Consider the following 19,669-nt stretch of genomic DNA (forward strand, 5'->3'; position numbering starts at 1 on the left):
TTAAAAATGGGCTAATTCTCCCTGGAGAGGGTTCATTAAGTCTCCTGTATCATTCATTAGTAATTATCTATTAGCGTATATTTTAAAAAAATGCCTGAAGGAATTTGCCATAGTAGGAAAATTTTTTTTAGTGATTACAATATAAGTACCTGAGTGTGTATTCTGTATTTGTCTGATTTAAACTGTCCCTGTACCCTAAAATGAGTAGGTATGGAGTAAACACCAAGAGTTTTTGAGAAAATTACTTAATCATTACATTACTTATGAGTTATATAAATCATCTAATCAAAGAATTGTTAAATACTCCCTGTATTCCCTGACAAGAGACTAATCTAATAAACTGAGAATTTGAGCCTTCTAATTTATTTGAACTACATATTCATTGTCTTAGACAACAGCCTCTGAAAGTATCTCAAATTCTAATGTTTTAAAATGTTTCCTCCATGAAGAAAATTCAAATCAATTAAATGAAGTTGGTGAACTCTATGCCAAACTGGAATTTAGGTCAGAAAGGAGAATGGGAAGGCGAATTGCTGACGGTTCAGATGGAGTAAAATATGATGTGTCAGTGGCTACAGGTGATGAGTTAACCTCAAAGGATGACTCAAAGGTCGTGACTTTATTTGTCAGTCTACAGAATTTAAAACCAGAATGCTTTCTATTCTAAAATTCCTCAAAATATTTACAGGAGACAAAATGCACACACATACACACACTTATTAATTTAAATGTGAAGTGGTATACATTTAATTTATACTCATGTATGTATGAGTACTTGTATAAATATTAGTATGTATTCATTAATATATGTATGTAAATAGTAATATATACAAAGATACTGACATATCGGTTTCTGATACAATTCTTTTTTTTTTGTTTTGGTTTTTCTCCTGTACCGGGAACCGAACTCACGACCTTGCGCTTGCCAGGCAGGCGCTTTGCTGCTGAGCTAAATCCCCAGCCCCCTGATACAATTCTATATGCCCCCATTTTCTGAGTAGACTTTGACTGAGTAGACTTGGACTATCTCTACATAAATCAGAGCTCCTTTGAGAAGATCAAATGTACGTGAAGTCATGTATTTTTTTTTTTATTTTAAAAATAAAAGGAGGAAAAAAACTAACAGACAACCTTTTACAAAATAGCAAAAGAACAGCACTGCCAATATAGAGTCACAATCAAAGTGGTAGGAAATTAACAATGCTTGTTGTGTTACATATTGATATGGTCAAAGTGGTTTCTCATGAAAACAGATAGAGACACGCAATATTGATCAATCAAGGAAAGTCATGTAAAATTAAAAGAAACCATGCAAAGAAGAGCAATTTTATGGATGCTTTAGAAGGTATCTGTTTACATGGGTACTGTGGTTTTAGGAAGAGGAAAAACTGTACTAGGGATTTTCAGACACAGAAATGGTTTCTTTTGGCAATTATGGGCTCCGCTGTGCTGGAGATTCTAAGAATACATGCAGCAAGCTTATATAAAGACGATTTTAAGCCATAGGCAGGAGTGGGATGGAAGGCACTGGGATTCCTCAGCACAGTGGTTCTATCTCTGGAGGAAGAGTTTAGGTTATTCAGGAGTTGGTAGTGAGGATGTATACTCATTTCCCAAGCAGTGTAATGATATGTGCCCCAAGAGATGAACTGAACTTTGGTTTGATTTGAGAATTTTTTCTGAGAAGTCTTTCTCTGAAGATTTGTTGCTCCTCTGGAGCAGGCTTTTCCAAAGACCAGGGGCAGATGCTTCTGTAAACAAGTGAGCAGATAAAGTCATCTGTCATTATGCTGCTGTGTTTAATTCCGTAGTGTGTGTTCTAAGAACATTTTGAAAGAAAGCTGTGCAATGGCAAGTTTTAAAAGATAATAAATTTTTAAAGGGGTGGGAATACAAGGAAACACATTTGAAAAGATGTCTTTAAAAAGACACAAGAAATGACATGTTATGGTAGAAGGTATCCCTGGACTCCAAATCAAAAAGACAGGTCATACCCTGATACGCAGCCACAGGACAGTTTAGGTCAACTATGCATCCTCCCTGGGGCCTTTGATTCTTACTAAGAAAATTGAAGGGGCGATTATCCCCTGGGGAAGAGATGGTTCGCATTCACAGCACATTGGGCACTGATTTTCCCACTTCGAATCTACTACAATTTACTGTAGTAGATGAATTTTCATCTTTCATTGTCAAATAATGACTTCAGAACAGTAGGTAAACTTTTTAAATTTATTTTTTACAAATTGTGATGAAATACTCTATCAGAAAGTTCACTACTGTAACCATTTTAAAGGGTACAGTTGGGTGGCATTGAGTCCATTCACATTCTTGGGCAATTCTTCCCCCTTGCCACCCAGAACTCTTTTCATCTTGCAAAGCCAACTCGCTGTACCTAGTAGACAATAACTCTCCTGTCCTTCTCCTCCTACTCCCAGGAAACCACTATTCTACTTTCTGACTCTATGAATTTGACTACGTTAGGTCCTTCATATAGGTATAATCATATATTGTCTCTCCTTTTGTGACTGGCTTATTTCAAGAAATAAAAAGTCTTCAAGGTTTATCCATGTTGTAGCTGGCACTGTTGAATCTTGAGTCAGTAGAGTCCTTTCCAGGTAGGACCTATCTCCACCAAGCCACATGAGTCCACAGCTGATCTCTTTCCACATGTAGTTAGCCCTCTGGATTTGTGGGTTCCACACATATGGACTGAACCAACGATGGATCAAAACTATTCTGAAAAATGTGCCTTTACAGAACATGTAGGCATAGTTTTTCATGTCACCATTCCTTAAATTTTCTTGTCATTATCCCTGAAACAGTAAAGAATAACAATGATAATAATGATTTACATAGCATTTACGGTGTATTATATTGAGCCAGTGTCAGAATTTCTTTCCTTTTTAAGGCTGAATAATATTTCATTATATCCACATACCACATTTTATTTATCCATTCATATCTGTTGATGGATGCATGTTGCTTTCACCGTTTGGCTATTGTGAATCATGCAAAGTATCTCCTTAAAATCCTGCTTTCAGTTGTCTGGGTATATACTGAGAAGTAAGATTGCAGGATCACATTGTAATTCTATTTTTAATTTTTGGAAGAAATTTCATTATGTTTTCCTCAGCAGCTGGTTGGTTTTATATTCCTACCAAAAGTGCACAAGGATTCCAGGTTCTTTACATCCTCACCACAATGCATTTCTTTGTTTATGTTTGATAGTAGCTATTTCAATGGATGTAAGGTGGTATTTTGATACTGTTTTGATTTGAATTTTCTAAAGACCAGTGACTTTGAACATGTTTACCACGGGCCATTTGTATAGCATTTCTTAGAGAAATATCTTGTCCCCATCTTTGATTCAGATTCATTGTTTGTTGTTGAGAAGTATCTTGATATTTTAATAATATTTGTGAAACTCATGAAAAGAGCTTGAAAAGACCTTAAAGTCCATGAGGTACTTGAAAATTTAATACACATGTGTGAAGGCAAGATTATGTGCTATATTGGCCGACTATCTTGGAAGCATTTACCTTTTTATAATTACTTTTAAATCTCTATTATGGAAAGGGAATAAGTTTAAATTTTCTCAGGTAGTGTTCCTTTATTCTTTCCCTGCTTTTAATTTTACCATGGATGGTAGATGAAATTGATTAGATACCAAGATATACAGTTGATTCTGTAACAGTGAGATTTAATCACATTCCTTTTAATTCACTTACAACCTTTTTCTTCACTCCCTTCTCCTTGATCCCCCCTCTCATCTCTCCCTGAGCTCCCCTCTTCCCTGTGCTCTTGGAGAGGTCACCACAAGTAGGTGAAAGCAATGGCATCTCTGCGGTCACAGACATCTGAAGAATGTGTGGGTGGCAAGGCCAGGCAGGGGCAGCTGTGTGAATGGACTGTGTGCAAAGAATTTTACACTATGGAGAACAGTCACACATAATGCTTTTAAATTGTGTGTTTTCCATCTTCATGTCAGTGTTTGAAATTGACGTTTCTGAAAGTAATGACTATCTTGTTGTGTCATACTGCATGAAAGAATAAGATAACTTTACTTAACATTTTTAATTGACTCTGTAGGGAGAGATTGGAGAATCTAGGTAAGTATGGTTAGCCAGGAGGACTAGTAGGCACGTTAGAGGTAGGTGCCAGCCACCTCTTCAGTAGCACTTAGCTAGGATCTAAAGTAGTAGTGAGGTGCTCACATCTGTGAGCGATTTTTAAGAGGGAATAATAAAGTGGGATTATACACCCCAGTGCCCAGCAATGGATGAATGGCTAAAGAAGATGTAGTATTTTTGTACAATGGAGTACTCTTCTGCTATAAAGAAGAATAAGCTTGAGACATTTATACGTAAATGGATGCACCTTGAGATCATACTCACACACACGTTTAAATATTGCATTGTTTCTCTGGTGTGAGAAACTAAAAGTGCAAATAAAACCCAAAATGTATAATAGATATTGGGAATGGAAAGAAAAAGTTCAAATGGGAAGGGGAACGAGGAGGGGGAAGGGAAAAAGAAAGAGGTAAAAAGAATAGAAGGAAAAAAAGGAAACAAAGCTTTTGTAAATAATGAGGGGAAGAGGGGCTGAAGGGAGGGGAGGGAAATGGAAAGAAAAAGAATTAAGACATATCTTAATTTGTACAGGCACAAATTTCCTATGATAAATGTTATAATTATATATATCTAAAATGTACTAATAAAATGAAGAAAAAAATAAAGACAGTTTATAATGCTGAGCAGATGGACTGTTGGTGGTGTCTACAAGTGGGAACATTTTCTGTGAAGGAACTGGCATCTTGGTTTAGGCTTCCCAGAGCAGATCCTGAGAAGGGACTTCGGGAGTAAACAGTTTATTTGAGAAGCAATCCATAAAATGCTGTCATCCTGCGGTTTATGCTGAGAACTGATTCCAGAATGCCCATGGATATAAAACTCCTTGAATGCTCACGTTATTTATATAAAATAGTGTAGTATTTGTACATAACCTATGCATTTTCTTGTATATTTTAAATCATCTCTTGTACAGTGTAAATGATTGTTATTTTTATCCTGTATTGTTTAGAGGAAAATGACAGGGAAAAAACTTGCACATGTTAGGAAAGACACAATTTTCTGAATATTTTTGATCCATGACTGGTTCAGTCCATGTGTGTGGAACCCACAAATTTAGAGCACTGACTGTACTTGGAAAGAGAATGAAGAAATGGAAAGGGTGAAAAGTAATCTAGCCAAGCCCTCGTTAGCAAGCATGTTAGGGCTGCAGGCAACCATAGCTTAATCATGCTTACGAACTCTGAGGGATTGTGCAAAACACACAATCCAGAGTTTTCCCACCAAGGGCAAGGGGTCTCGGGTATTTATACACCAAGTCCCAGTTGTTTTTTGGTGAGAACCTGTCCTGTGGGCTTTGATGCCTGAGCTGCTGTGCACAGGTGAGGAATGGAATCGGGCAGCCAGAAGACTCTTCCCACAAAGAGTATAGCTTCCAGCAGTGAGAATTCTGGCCAGGTTGCTTGGGTGGTAAGGACCTGGGAGGTGGCTGGGTCACTGGCAGCGTCTGCCGCAGTGATCTGCCTGCTTCAGACCCTTTCAATCTCTCCCTTGTTGAAGCTTAAGTATCCTCAGGACCATCACGGTTATTACCATCAGAACATTATTGCTTTTATAATTAATTCCAAGAATCTCTGAGTTCTGTAGAAAATTGGGCCTTTCTATTTATCAATTAAAACATTCATGAAGGTTTTAAATATACAATATCTATTTCTAGGCATTTGTAAGAAGAATGTCTCTGGTGATCAAAATCTAATTATATTTATAGGATAATATTAGATAAATTCAAATGCAATAATATTTTCACAACAATGTGTCCCACACAATGTAGGAAGAATTTAATACACTTTCAAGCATTACTATTCTCCAAAGGATTTGAAATTTTGCATATGATACAAAGGTGACAAGGGAGAGTTGAGACCCAGAAGTGCCATGGGGCTCAGGGACAGTGGTTAAGATCACCTTATTCCTTTCTAAGTCATTCTGTCATTTTTGCTTTCTCTTCCCTCCTTTTTCTTATTTCCTCAGGACTAATGACAATTAACCCATACAATTTTTATGGATTGAACAACTTGATGGTGTTATGTGCACATCCATGTTGATGTGAAGAAGTTGGTTGTATCTGCTCTTTCACTGTAAGGACACTGGTTCAGAGCGGTTAAGGGCTCTACCTATGATCACACAATGAGGGATTTGCAGTGAGGAACTCTGATTTCAAATCCAGTGTTTTCACCTGTGCCAGGCATTGACTCTAGATTCTCTTATTTTCCTTTGTCAGCTCTTGGTTAAAACCGAAGCTCCTCAGTCTCATGTCTAGCGTACTTACCTAAGTGCTGCATCTTGTCTAAATTCTGTCATTGCATTGGTGCCACACGGTTTCCCCCCTTCATAAGTATATTAGTTATATAACTCCATTGGTGTTATTGGTTTCAAATACCCATCAATTCCACAAGTTCCAGCACCCAGAGCAGGATTCTTTTTCTTCTAAAGGCAGTGAATAGTTCCTCAATGGCTTATGCTGAGTGCTTAACAAACGTTAGCTCTTATAAGATGTTATTCAAAATTTCCACACTTCTTAAAAGGATTTCAAGCATTCTCACTTGCCAGGCTGCTCCTGGTACTCAAGAAAAAGAACTACCAAACCAAACCAAAAAATTACTTTGCACTCCTTCCCATGTGGTGCTTGTCACAGCCCCCTGCAGCTGGAGGAATACATTCAGGGTAGAGATGAACTCACTGTGCTGAGCTCTGTGTTTCCTTCTCTGAAAGGAAGACAGAAAGGGGTTGCTTACTGGGATAAGCAGCGTGATGGGCTTTACTGTAAGGAGAGAAGGAGGGAAGCTTTAGATGCTATGTAATTTGGGAGAAGAGTGGAGAAGAACCACCCGAGTGATCTCAAAATGACAGCAGCAGTGCCGCTCTTAGAGCTTTTAATTGTCTCCCACCAGCTAGGATCATCAGATTCTCTGCTCTGAGGTCGTGTGGAGCCACTGTGATGTGTGGGGGCATGCTAGCATATTTACACTCGGTTAAGTTTCCTTATTTTCAATTTGAGGAATTGCTTCTTTTTTCTGTTTTACATTTTTAAAAAAATCAATCATTTACCCACTTCCAATATCAAAGCTATGTAACAAGTTACAGCGAGGTAAGTCTTGCTGTCATCCATGTCTCTCCTTTCTTTCCTCCCTCCTTTTAAAAAATGTTTTGGGTTTATTTTTTCCCTTATTTATTTTTACAAACACAGGCAAGTGTGCCTATGGAATCAAATTCCATTCTCTCTTAAAATTAGCCTACTATAAATATCATAGAATACTTTATGTTTTCTCTTACTGTGTCCTAGAAGTTACTATCTCTAGCTATGTGTGTAGTTATGTCATTTTTTACAGCTTACTCAAGTGTCTTCTGAAAATTTGCATTGTTACAGCCTTTGGTGAGTACATATAATGTTAGATGCACACATCACGACATGTAGTCTCCAGCATGTATTTAGGACAGATCTCAGAAGTGGGATTTACCAGTCAAAGAGTGAATGCATTTTTGCTCCTTACAGTCCAGTTTCCTTCCTCTGGTTTCCATTTTGTGGTCCCTACTAGCACTGCATGAGGACTGTCTCTCTGCAGAGGCCAAACTTCATTGATTTTATCTTATCTATTCTTCAATCTCAGTTTACTTTCATTTATATTTTAGAAAATGCAATTTGAGTTTCTGTAGAGTCACAACTCAGTGTGTACTGTGAGAATTTAGTGACAATTGGTCCCAGGTGTCACGAGGATGGACAGCTCTGCTCCAGATTTAGCCTTTGTTTCCAGTGTGCTGAGGATTTCAGGGCAGGGCTGAGAAAGCAAAAGGTTTATTTGGCGAAATGGAATTTTATAGCTTCTCTTGATCCTGACACTCTCTAGGTAACCTAAATTCACTTAGAGAGACTCCAAAAATTTAAAATCCATATTCATCATAAACAAAAAGCACATTATAAAATACAGCCACAAAATTCATTTACTTGAACCCGTTTTCATCAAATGTAAGGTTTTTTATGATCTATAGTTTACTTAACAACAGATTTTTAGGGGGAGACTTTGGGAGTGGGCAATGAGAAGAGATTCTACAAGGTGCCTTTTGATTTCAAAATTACTGAAGTCTAAAAATATGTTTTTTGGAATCAAGGTAATGTGGTTTCATTAAAAATAGAGAAATAGCAATACTTTTAAATTCTAACCATGTAATACACAATAATACCCTATATTGCAGTTCATTTTTTTCTGGCTTGGTTTTCTCTGACTTGTGTATCCTTTAGCATAGATATCATTCTCATTTCTATGGATCTGCTCTTCTACCTTTCTGATGTATGTATATACTTACGAAGTAATGTTGTCTATTTTGTAAGGTACTTGCTTGAAAAAGTAAAAAAGGCAACAGACACTCGTATTTACATTTAAATATCAAACATGATGTCCTCTTTAGCTTATTTTTTATATCTTCACCTTTTAGAGCAGTTTTAGCTTCATTTCAAGTTTCAATGGAACATACAGAGATTTGTCCTTTCCTCCCCCCTATACCTACAGCCATCTCTCCATTACCAATACCACCCCCAGTGACCCATTTGTTACAATTAACAAACGTATCTTGCCTCATCATTTTATTATCCAGAGTTCACAGTTTACGCTGGGGTTCAATATTGGTGTTGAACATCTGTGGGTTTGGACAAACATGTAGTGACGTATATTCACCTAATAAAAGTACAAAGTATTTTCACTGTCCTAAAAAATTCTTCATGCTCTGCTATTTAAATATTAAGACTCAATGTCCTATTTTAAAAAGGTGAAAGATTTATACAATCTGAAGAGAAACCAGAGTATCCATATTCCATTTTACTTAATTTAAAAAATATTTGAACTGTGTTAAATCTTGTATAAAATACTCATGTCTTAAATTTCTTTAGCCCAAATCTGGAACCATAATTAAGCTGAAACCTTAGAATAGTGAGAATATTAACTCAATTTTGTGTGAACGTTTGAACCAGTCCCTTTTAGTTGTAAGTGGAATCATTAAAATCTCATGTCATCCTTTTACAAGTCTCACTGATAACTGAACAAAGGGGTTTTATCCAGAGTTTTCTGTTCCCTAAATGTTTCCTTCATGTCATGTTTTTAAAAACAGCTTCATTGAGGTACATTTTTATATATCAAAATCTACTATGTCCAAGTGGTATTTTTTTGGCAAATTTACTAGCTGATGTAACTACTGCAATGTCAGTTTTCAGTAATTTTCATTATACAGTAAGATCCTCACAGCCATCTGCAATAAATGTCAAATCCAACCCTGCACACCCATTGCGTTAATCTGTACATTTCATACAAGCAGTCATAGAGTAATATGTGTTTTCTTGTATCTTCATTTAGCATAGTGCTGTCAAGATTCATCCATGGTTTAGCATTTGTTGCTCACTGCTCCTTTTTATTTTCAATTAATATTCAAGTGCCTGAACATCTTATTACACTGTTTACCACTAGATGGACATTTAGGTTGTTTCCAGCTTTGGGCTACTATGAATAATACTGCTATAAATATTTGCATGCAAATTTTTGCGTAGGCCTGTGCTTTCATTTTTCTTGAGTAGATACTAGGAGTGGAATTGTTGGGTTGTATGGTAATTTATATGTTTATATATTTTTTGTAGAAACTGCTGAAGTATTTTCCAAAGTACCTTCTGCATCTTATCTTAATATTTTATTGTCAGAGGAAAATGACTTGACTTATCCCTCAGTCATTCATAAAACTTATTCTACATGTATTGAATACCTTCCTTGTGTATACATAATATACATAAATGACACAAGTATTTTCTTCATGATTCTTAGTCTGTTGGAGAAGCAGCAGATGACTAAATTCAGTGAGAGAAGTACTTTAAGGAAAACCCATTCCTGCTACTGAGGCAAGCAGGGGGCACCTGTGCCAGCACAGGGAGAGCAGGAGAAAGCTTTGGAGAAGGTTTCACCTATGCTGGGTCCTGAAAACTTAGCGAGTTGAGGCAAGAGGAGGCAATTTGTCAGGCAGCAGCAGGTAACCTTCCATGCCCACACTCTGAAATACCATTACACTCAGCTACATCACTTTTCCTGTTCAGTTTATATGTTTCCATGTTGAGTGGACTGTCTTTTCGTTTCTCGAGAGCAGAGACCTCTGGTTTGTTCATGGTTGTATTCCACGTATTTGACACAGTGTCTGATGTGAAGAGGGTGCTTTGTAAACATTTGTTGAACAAACCAATGTCTAGAGCTCTGAAGATGAATGGGGGCAGAGAGTTCCAGGGAAATGTAAATACAGATGCCTCATGACATGAGAGATGGTCAGCACCTTTACCTTTTAACATTTCCCTCCAACATTTTAACAATAATGGTTTTGGTAAAAATGTAAATTTAGTGCTACCCAGTGATAAGAAGTGCACGTGTTTCTCCACTAAAGTGCAGAAAATCAGAGATGCAGGGGGAGACGTGGGGATGAGCTGAAACGTGAAGTGAAAAGTAGAGTTGTTTCAGAATTTAAAACTAGGTTGGCTGGGACAGTCTTGCACAATGGTCAAAGGATAATGCGATACTTCTGGCCAGAGAACAAGTCTTTTACTACACTGGGGCTCAGAGGGAAATTTTCAGGTATCAAAGCACAACTTTCAAGTAACATTTTAGAAAGTTAGGGATCATAAAAGGGGTCAGTTATTTTCAAGTCAGTTATTTTCGTTAAATGTAACTGGTAACAAGGACTCTGAAAGGAGGAGACGGAGGAGAAGGAGACAAAGAAGAAAGCTGTCATTCCTTCAGTATTTTCCCAGTGTGATTGTCATTTTGGAGGCATTTTTGCAAGTCAAATAAGCAAGGAGCATTTCTGACACAGCTGTCTGTGACTTTAAATACAGCTTGAATGTCTTCAGAATAATGAAAAGCAGTCTCTGCTTATGAAGGGAAGATTTCCTGAGGAAACACTGAGGTGGTTATGCTCAAATTTATTTGGGATCTTGTTTAAAGGAATCATAGTCATTTCAGATATGAAGAAGTGGGATCCACCCACATGAAGATTTACAATTTATCTTTTACATTGATTTATTTTTAAGTAAACAAAAATATGAGTACACGTATGTTTCACTTTTTGAGTGATTTTTGTGTTGTCATTTGAGATGGGCTTTCTGTACTGAAAACAAATTGTCTAGAAACTAAAAGTCCCACAAGTTGGGGGTCAATTCTAATTCTGCTCTATGGTAGTATTGTGTTTTGTTTTAATTTTTCTGTTTATTTTTGGTGAGTATGGGGAAAGGGGATTGGAAAAGATAAGACTGGTATAAATTAGGGATGGATCATAAAGGACCTTCTGCTAAGGCACTCAGAATTATCCAAGTGCAACTGGGAATCAGGTAGGTTTTAATTAGAGAAATGACATGAAGGGTGCTCATGATGCCAAGATTTGCTGCGACTATGACTTTGACACTAAATTGGGTGGAGAGAAAGAATTAGAAAGAAGGAGAGTAGTTTAGAGACTTACACAGCAATTCAAGAAAACATTAATGACGTTCTGATGGAGGTGGAAGGTAGTAGGTGCATTAATAATATATGACAGATGGAGCAAAGATATAGCTTTGTGTTTACCTGCATGAATTCCAATAAGCATATTGTCTTAGGCTACGTTCTATAGGAAAATACCAGATGCTGGGTGAATTAGAAAAGAAAGAGGTTTAGTTAGCTGATAGTTCTGGAGGCCCAAGGTTATGGCAATGGTATCTGCTCAACTTCTGTTCCAGACCATGTACTTCCTACTTCCTGGTAGACAAGTGGAAAGGGAGATGATTGCATGCAAAAGGTGCCAGACATATGGGTGTCTTCCTTTTTTAATAACCACTCTTACAGCAACTGATCTAGACTTGAAACAATGACAGCTCATGAGAAAAGAATTTCTCTTAGTGACTTAGTTATATTTAAAGGCCTCAATATTATACTTAACGTTGTCACATAGGGGACCAAGCCTCACCATGAGTTTTAAGGGAGACAGACACTATTAAAACTATAGGTGGGCTGGGGGATTATCCCTCAGAATTTATTCTTTGGCATCAGGATAGAAAGTGGTTTTTTTCATTGAATCAGAGAACAGGAGAAAGAGGAGCAGGCAGCAGGCATATGCAGGGTGCAAGATGATAGATTTGGGTTTTTATTTGCCACTCTTGAGGAGCTTGTAGAATACCATATGAACTGTGCACTAGACAGTGTAGACCTGGGCAGGAGCTCCAGGGCTGAATTGCAGTTTGAGGAATAGATTTTGGAAATGTGTGTAAAATGATAGGTTAAACCATGCATTTTGCGTGATCACTCATTGAGAGTACTGTGATGAGAAGAGTCCTACGTCTGTGGGCAGAACTCTGGGGAGCTCTGATGTAAGAAACACACAGGTGGAGAAGACCCCAGGAAATGAAAGAGTCCTTAGAGGAACAGGGGAGCAACAGTAATGTGCTGTCAGAAAGACCAAGATAGAAGGGTGTGTTAAGAGGGAGAAAGTAGCTATAGTATCAGTTACTGGAGTTCCATCGAATGAGGACTAAAAAGAAGGATAGGCGCCATCCATGTGGAAGTCATTGGGGTAAATGACATCTCAAATATTCTGGAAATAGAAATAAATGGTGAGTATAAATCACTTTTCTTTCTGTATCAGTTATGGGAATTTGAATAAAAATACTTTAACTCATAATTTTATTGAGGAAATAAATGTAACATAAAATCAACTAATTTAAAGTGAGCAGCTCAGTGGCCACTTGGTATATTCACAGTGAATCTCCTTTCTCTAGTTCCAAAATGTTTTCATCATGCCAAAAGGTAGCCTGAGCTGTTGTTTCCCACCCATCACTCCCCAGTGCCAAACTGTCCTCTGTCTTCAGGCATTTTATATGCTGGCTACTTGAAAGAATTGGAATTATACAATATGTGACCTTTTGTGTCTAATTTGTTTCATTTAACATAATGTTGTAAAGTTTCATCCATGTAGTATGTATTAATACTTTATTCTTTTATATGTAAAAATAATCTTTCATTTCATGGGTGTATGGCAATTTGTTTATTCTTCACCTATTGATGGTCTTTTGGGTTTTTCAATCTTTTGGCTATTGTGAATAGTGCTTCTATGGCCATGTATGAACATGTATTTATTTAACTACTGTATCCATTTTTGAATCTTCTGAGTAAATCTCTAGAAATGGAATGCATGGTACCTAACAGTTTTTGTAAAAATATACTTTCATTTGACACTGAGAACTCACAGGAACTACTGTGCATCATATAAAAAGTTACTGGTACATTTTATGATTTTTGAATCTGCATTCTTTTTTGACATAGAATTGGTGAAAATACCATGTGGTAATTAACCAGCCTATCAATAGATAAGTTTCACACACATATGAAATATATCTGACTATATGTGAATATGCATATAGATTTGAACATGCATATATGTGGACAAATATGTATATTCACTCAGTGTTATATATATTTTTTTTAAAAGAGAGAAATGTCCATCAGGATGAAGTTTTAAATCTTATAAGAGGGAGGCAGTGGAGGTAAAGAACTGCATGACAGGTCATGTAGGAGATGGAGGATGGAAACATGGTTGAATGTCTCACAGTTTCATTCTTTTGAAGATTGCAGTAAGTGCCTCTAGGTGGCAATAAAAAAAGGATGCAGAATGATGAATTCAGCCAAGATCACCTGTGGTGCTATACATGGCTAGCTGACTTTAAAAATTAAGATTATTTTCAAAAACAATTTTAACTCGTCTCCCAAAAACCATTGACTTATCTGCATTTAATCTGTAGAGTTATTTCTCTACTCACAGATACCAGTGTCAATGAGAGGAGATTTGGGTTATGCTGATGACAAACAATCCAGCTTCATGTAGCTCAGTTACACTTTATTCAGAAAACATACCTTAACAAATTCATAGAGAGGTGGGACAGTGAGTACATTTCCTGTGACATTTTTGATGCCTTAAAGCAACATTTCTGCTAGGTCCTCAGAAGTGTCATTTTCTCCTGAAGTTTTTGCTTTACAGGAATTGATTTTGGAACTAAGTTTTTCTGCGGGATGTGGATCTGTGGTTGAATTCCCCAGATACTGCCTGCAGACTTGGGAGAGGAAATAGTGTTTGGTGATTGTCTCTTCTGTGTTTTATTTCTCTAGACTCCCACTTAAGTCACAACAATTAGCAAGAAGTAGGTCCACGATAGGAATATAGATTGGTTAAGTCCACAGGGAGGGCTCTGTCCACCGTATCAAGGTTGCAAATGGGGTTTCATCTGAAGTGTTTTGGTAGTAGGATGTGAATGATGGTGAGGATGGCTATGAGGTCAGCAGGAAGTAGGTCTCAGATGGTTTGGCTTTGTGGGTTCATTGCAGACAGGAAGGGGTCAGGGGCCATATGCCTGCCAGATGTTGACCAGCCCTAAGCTACATCATGCTGCTTCTCATGTAAAGATTCTGGGTAGCTAATCAGGAGAATATTAATTTCTGTCATAAATTTTGTGTCTGGAGTAAGTCCGTGGTTAGTGCTGATTCAAGAAGGTATCTGTTGATTCTATCTCATTTTATTCACACCATCTCTACTGCATTTACATAATTTCAATAACCCCTAGGATTGATGTATTTATTCCTAATTGTGGGATGTATTTGTTTCAGGCAGAGAAAGCAGATGGATTTGTCAACCTTTCTGATTTCACTGTGGAAAGAGCATCAGAATGCAAGAAAAAGCAGTAAGTCACTTCTTAACTGCCACAGAACTGAGTCAGGATAATGTCCTTTATAATTATCCAATGACGTGATGACGTGGAAGTGAGTGAAGGTCTCATCTTCTGGTGCTTCATTTGATGGAGCATGTGGGATTAAAGCCTCCCTGAAGACTTGGCATGGGATGCTATTAACTGTGCCAGTGATGGAGTGAAAAATACATTCCGCTCCAGGACTGGCAGGGTAGTCAAATAGCTGTCAAGGTTTGGGCCTTGTAAAGAGCAGCAATAGTTAAGTAAGCCTCAGCAGAGTTGTAGGCATAATAGTGCAGCCGGTTTCCCTTACATCATGGCATTGTCAGTAGCACCCTTGAGATTGAATTCTCTGAGATGTTTTAAGCTTGGGATTATACGTGGATATCATATAAGCCAAAAAGATTTGAAAACTGACAGGAGCAAAGCACTCTCCAGCTCATGATCTTTGCTTTAGAAAGAAGGAAATACAATAGCCTGGGGAGTCTGTTGCCAGCCCAGAGTTCAGAAGAGTTCAGGTTCTGCACAGAGGTCTCCAGACTCCCAGTAAGGCTCCCTTCCCATGACAGTAGCCTGCTGTTATTTTTCATTTATATTGTCTTTGACCTTTAAAAAAACTCTTCTACTTTTGATATCTTTTCCAGTCTTATTGAAAAGGGGAATTTCTCTACTGACCTATGCTTTTAGTTGCAGCAAATGATTGTTTTCTTGTAAGACAATTAAGCTGATGTTTGCTTTAGTTCTTTGTCACTCTGATATAGCAGCATGTATCCCATGTTACATGGATTGTGTTGATTCTTGTGGTTTCTGATTGGTTATGTAAAAAAAAAAAAACTGTCCGGTCCTGCAGAACTTCTGATCTCAACGGTAAAGTGGAAGCATTTTATTATTTATTATGTCACGGTGTTAAATTTTTCCTTCAAACTAAAAGCCACCTTTTATTTTGCCTTTATTGGTAAAGGGTGCTTTGCATAAGGTTTCTGATGAATTGTCACAGAGCAGAAATCCATACCTAATTGTTTTTATGAATAAAATTTTGGTATACCTTTGATTTAATTTAAATAAAAGCTTCAATACGAATATTTTGAAGTGACATCTCTATAACTGTCAAATTTAGCTTATTATATCTTTAGAGGAAAGCAGCTAGCAAGTGAAAAGAAATATATATGCCCATATATTTTCAATGGAAACTATTGACTAGCAAAGTCTCAGTCTCAATATGATAAATCGACTTGCAGAATGCTATCTGAAATAGGGACTAGACAACATGTGTTTTCTGCAACAAATTTTTGTAATTTACAAAAAAAACCTTTTATGGTGCTTATATTTGACTAATTTTTTTTTCTGATCCCTGAATGTTTATAAACACGAATTCTTATGTGCTTGTGTTTCTCCTCTTCCTAGTGCATTGAAGATCAACCACCCACAGATCAAGACCTTTTATTTTGCAGCTGAGAATCTGCAGGAAATGAATGTGTAAGTAGAGGAAGTTGTTAAATACAAGCACACCTTACCTTGGTTGTGCACTGAAAGTTTAAGCCCATGTTATATCAATTATTGTTTTACATATTTCTGTTACTTTAAGGATTAATTTATTTAGCAGTTCCAAAGCCTTCTTGTCTGTGCTCTAGTATTTGGAAGCATTTTGGAGAACTACTGATGTCAAATGGTTATTTAGAAAGAAATCATGAGATTGTTCTGAAGGAACCACTAGGCCAAGAAAAGCTAGATGAAAATTAATATAAGAAGATGTTAAAACAAGTGTTGGCAACACAAGGAAAAAAACTTGAAAGTACTTTGTAATTGGCCTCTCAACTTTGTATGTGCGGAGTCTATTTACAGCACTTAATATGTGGTGTGTGATTATCATGTAGATTCAGGGATTTATCACCTCTTTATGTACCACAGACTCTTTCATAAAATGTCCTTCTCAGATCTAACTTAAAATTTTACATACTTAGCTTCATTTTCTTTTTGTTATCTTTAAATAACTGTATTATATGTGTAGTCAATCTCTACTGCTTTATATGAAGGTATCTACACTGGCTGCTGTTTGAATGAGGCTGGATTTGAAGTGCTGATCTGAAGCATCAGAGAATACTTCATTTAATTTAAGTGCAATCTCAGAATTCTCATTATCTTTTATTACCTTCACATAATCAATTAAATATGTTTATGGAACACCCACTGTGTGCCCCACTGTAACAGATGCTGGGTGATAGCAGTAAAATACACACACACACACACACACACACACACACACATACACACACGCTCCTCCATTCATAGAGCTTATGCTAAAAATCTATTTCGTTTATTTGTACATAATAATGCCCTTACTTATTTGCCCTGATTTTTCTCTCCCTTCTTGTTTTAGAAACTTAAAGAAAATAGAAGTTGCTTTCCATTACATGCGTGCACAGAGACAGAGACAATGGCAGAGATAGACAGACAGACAGACAGACACACACACACACACAACCCGTTCTGACAGGTCATCCCCTCAGGAGCAACACCCACCCCTGCTAGATAGATGCCTTCTCACTGTTCCCAACACTCAACTCCTACCACCTCTCTTCCAAGGACGAGGTCAAAACTGCTTCCAGACAATTGGGAAATCCTGGGTAGACACATGGAGGCAGGGGAGGATTGGACAATTGAGTCTTCTAAACAAGTCTTTGATTCATTTAGACAAAGTATGGAAGAAATTGTTTCTACACTTTTTCTGACTTTAGCCTTTTCTCCCTCTTGGATTTTTCAAGCACCTGAAAAAAACAAACAAACAAACAAATAAACAAACAAACAAGAGCAGATACATAAAATGAGAAAGATTTAAAAATTTCACGGTCAAAGCTGTTTCCTCCTCTTTCTATTTGTACTGGGGACTAAATCCTTTTGATCGGCCAACCCTTGCCCTGTAAGTGGTGTGGGAGACTGTGGAGTGATGGTGGTGTCAACCAGCTGAGCCACCAATGATGTCCAAATAGCTCTTGGTGTGTGTAGGCGGGGAGACAGTTGTGCCCGCTAGTGCCTCTCCAGCAGCCTCCTGCTGTCCCTGGCTTCTCTTTTCTAAGAGCACCTTGTTACCAGTTTTTTCCCTGGCACTGCCATTCCCATCCATCCTGAGCTACTTCTTTCAAAATCCATACCATAGTTCTCTTCTCCCCAGCATGGAGTGAGTAAAGCTGAGCTCCTCAGAGAAACAATTACTTATAAGTGTTTGTTACCTAGTAAGTTTTTCCTCGTGCAGAGTAAAACAGACTTTTCAAACAATAAAAGGTTTGACCCTTCCGTGGTTATTTGAATCGTCTATATTTCAGACTGATTTGTTCTCTAAATTGTATTTGAACTCCCTGCTTCCCTGTCCTATCACCTCCTCAGGGTTTGCTTACATTTCTGGTCTATTTATCTTCCATTTATGTGTTCTCCATTTGCAGATAGTTATCGAATGACAAGTAGTGTTGCCTGAGTATTAGTTTGTACCGTATGTTGTTGGCTGCCAAAGCAAAGCCCATCACAGTTACTACCAGGATCAAGATCTTGCTGGGGATTTAGCTTAGTGGCACAGCACCTACCTGGCAAACACGAGGTTGTGAGTTCGATTCCTGGTACTGGAAAAAAAAAAGATCTTATTGGCCATCTATTTTGTGAAGTATTGTCAATGTTACTTGAAATCCTGTTAGTGTTTCTCTTTCTAACTTATAAACAAGGTGTCAACTGAAATTTGAACTTCAGTTTTCTTAATCTGTTTTTGAATCTCTCCAGTCATGTTTATGCTTGAAAATTGTTTATCAGGCCAGATATGGATACATAGCTCATTTTGTCTGTGTGTGAGTATATCACAAGGGTATTTATTACATCATTACTGGATTTTATTATTCTAAAGATGATTTTTATAATGGCTAAAAACGCAGAATTTCCCTGTGCTGCCAAATTAACATTTCCTTTGTCCAACCAGATTACGTAGGTTATACTTAGAGATTAGATTTCAGTAACACCTGAAAGATCTTTCAGCCTTCTTAATGCAGCCTACATAAGCCAGTAAATGCTGTATCTTAGGATGGCTTATTGGCTCAGTGGGAGGGAGGAAGGAAGTGGTGTTGGAGCAGGTGGCGTTGGAGTGATGGGTTCTATTTTACATGTTCTCCTCCTTGGGTAACTCCATTTCTGGATGGTGACATTTCTCTCAGAGACAATGAAAGGAAAGTAATTAAATTTAGTAGAAACTTTGCATATTCTGCAGAGACCCTCAATTTACCAGTGCAGGGTAAGTAATTAGGGATAATGAAAGAGTTGGTTTCTAAGCAAAGAGTGTGGTTGCTGCCTTTCTCAGACAGTGTTTGTGGGAAGATGCTCTTGTTTTGTATGTCTCCTTCCTAACACTTGTGCTCCTCCAACACACACATTACCATTAAGTTAATACACAACAAACTCCCAGGAAACATCTGTCACCTTCTTTTATGTAAATATAAATTGTTTTGTGCCTCCATCTATTTATCCATAAATAAAACTATTTTGCTGCAATGAAATCTAAGAAAATTTCTTAGCAAGGGAGGAATCCAAAGTCAGTGAGTTCTAGAAAAAACATGGAATAGAATTTTTTAAAACAATTGCTGGTTTGTCACAATAAATATAAGATAGGATCAAAAGCCATGGTGAATGTTTAATTTTTTTTTTTGTACTGGGAATTGAACTCAAGACCTTGTGCTTGCCAGGCAGGCCTTGTGCCACTGAGCTATCTCCCCATCCCTGAATGTTTAAATTTTAAAAATTTATTAAGGGACATATCACACCATTAATTCTTCTCAAAATACTTCCCTTT

General features: G+C 37.3%; 1 protein-coding gene across 9 annotated transcripts in view; it reads left to right on the top strand.

Annotated features, from left to right (window-relative positions):
* Nucleotides 1-19,669, top strand: part of Ipcef1 (interaction protein for cytohesin exchange factors 1) — a 170,236-nt gene that overhangs the window by 96,824 nt on the left and 53,743 nt on the right. For all 9 annotated transcript variants that reach the window (XM_013517366.1, XM_013517367.1, XM_005390558.2 and 6 more), the window contains 2 exons: nucleotides 14,768-14,841; nucleotides 16,252-16,323. In XM_013517366.1, the coding sequence (XP_013372820.1) occupies nucleotides 14,768-14,841; nucleotides 16,252-16,323 (146 nt within the window). The remainder of the gene's footprint in view (nucleotides 1-14,767; nucleotides 14,842-16,251; nucleotides 16,324-19,669) is intronic.

This window comes from Chinchilla lanigera, unplaced genomic scaffold, assembly GCF_000276665.1.
Source record: "Chinchilla lanigera isolate Chin_1 unplaced genomic scaffold, ChiLan1.0 scaffold00038, whole genome shotgun sequence".
NCBI lineage: Eukaryota > Metazoa > Chordata > Mammalia > Rodentia > Chinchillidae > Chinchilla > Chinchilla lanigera.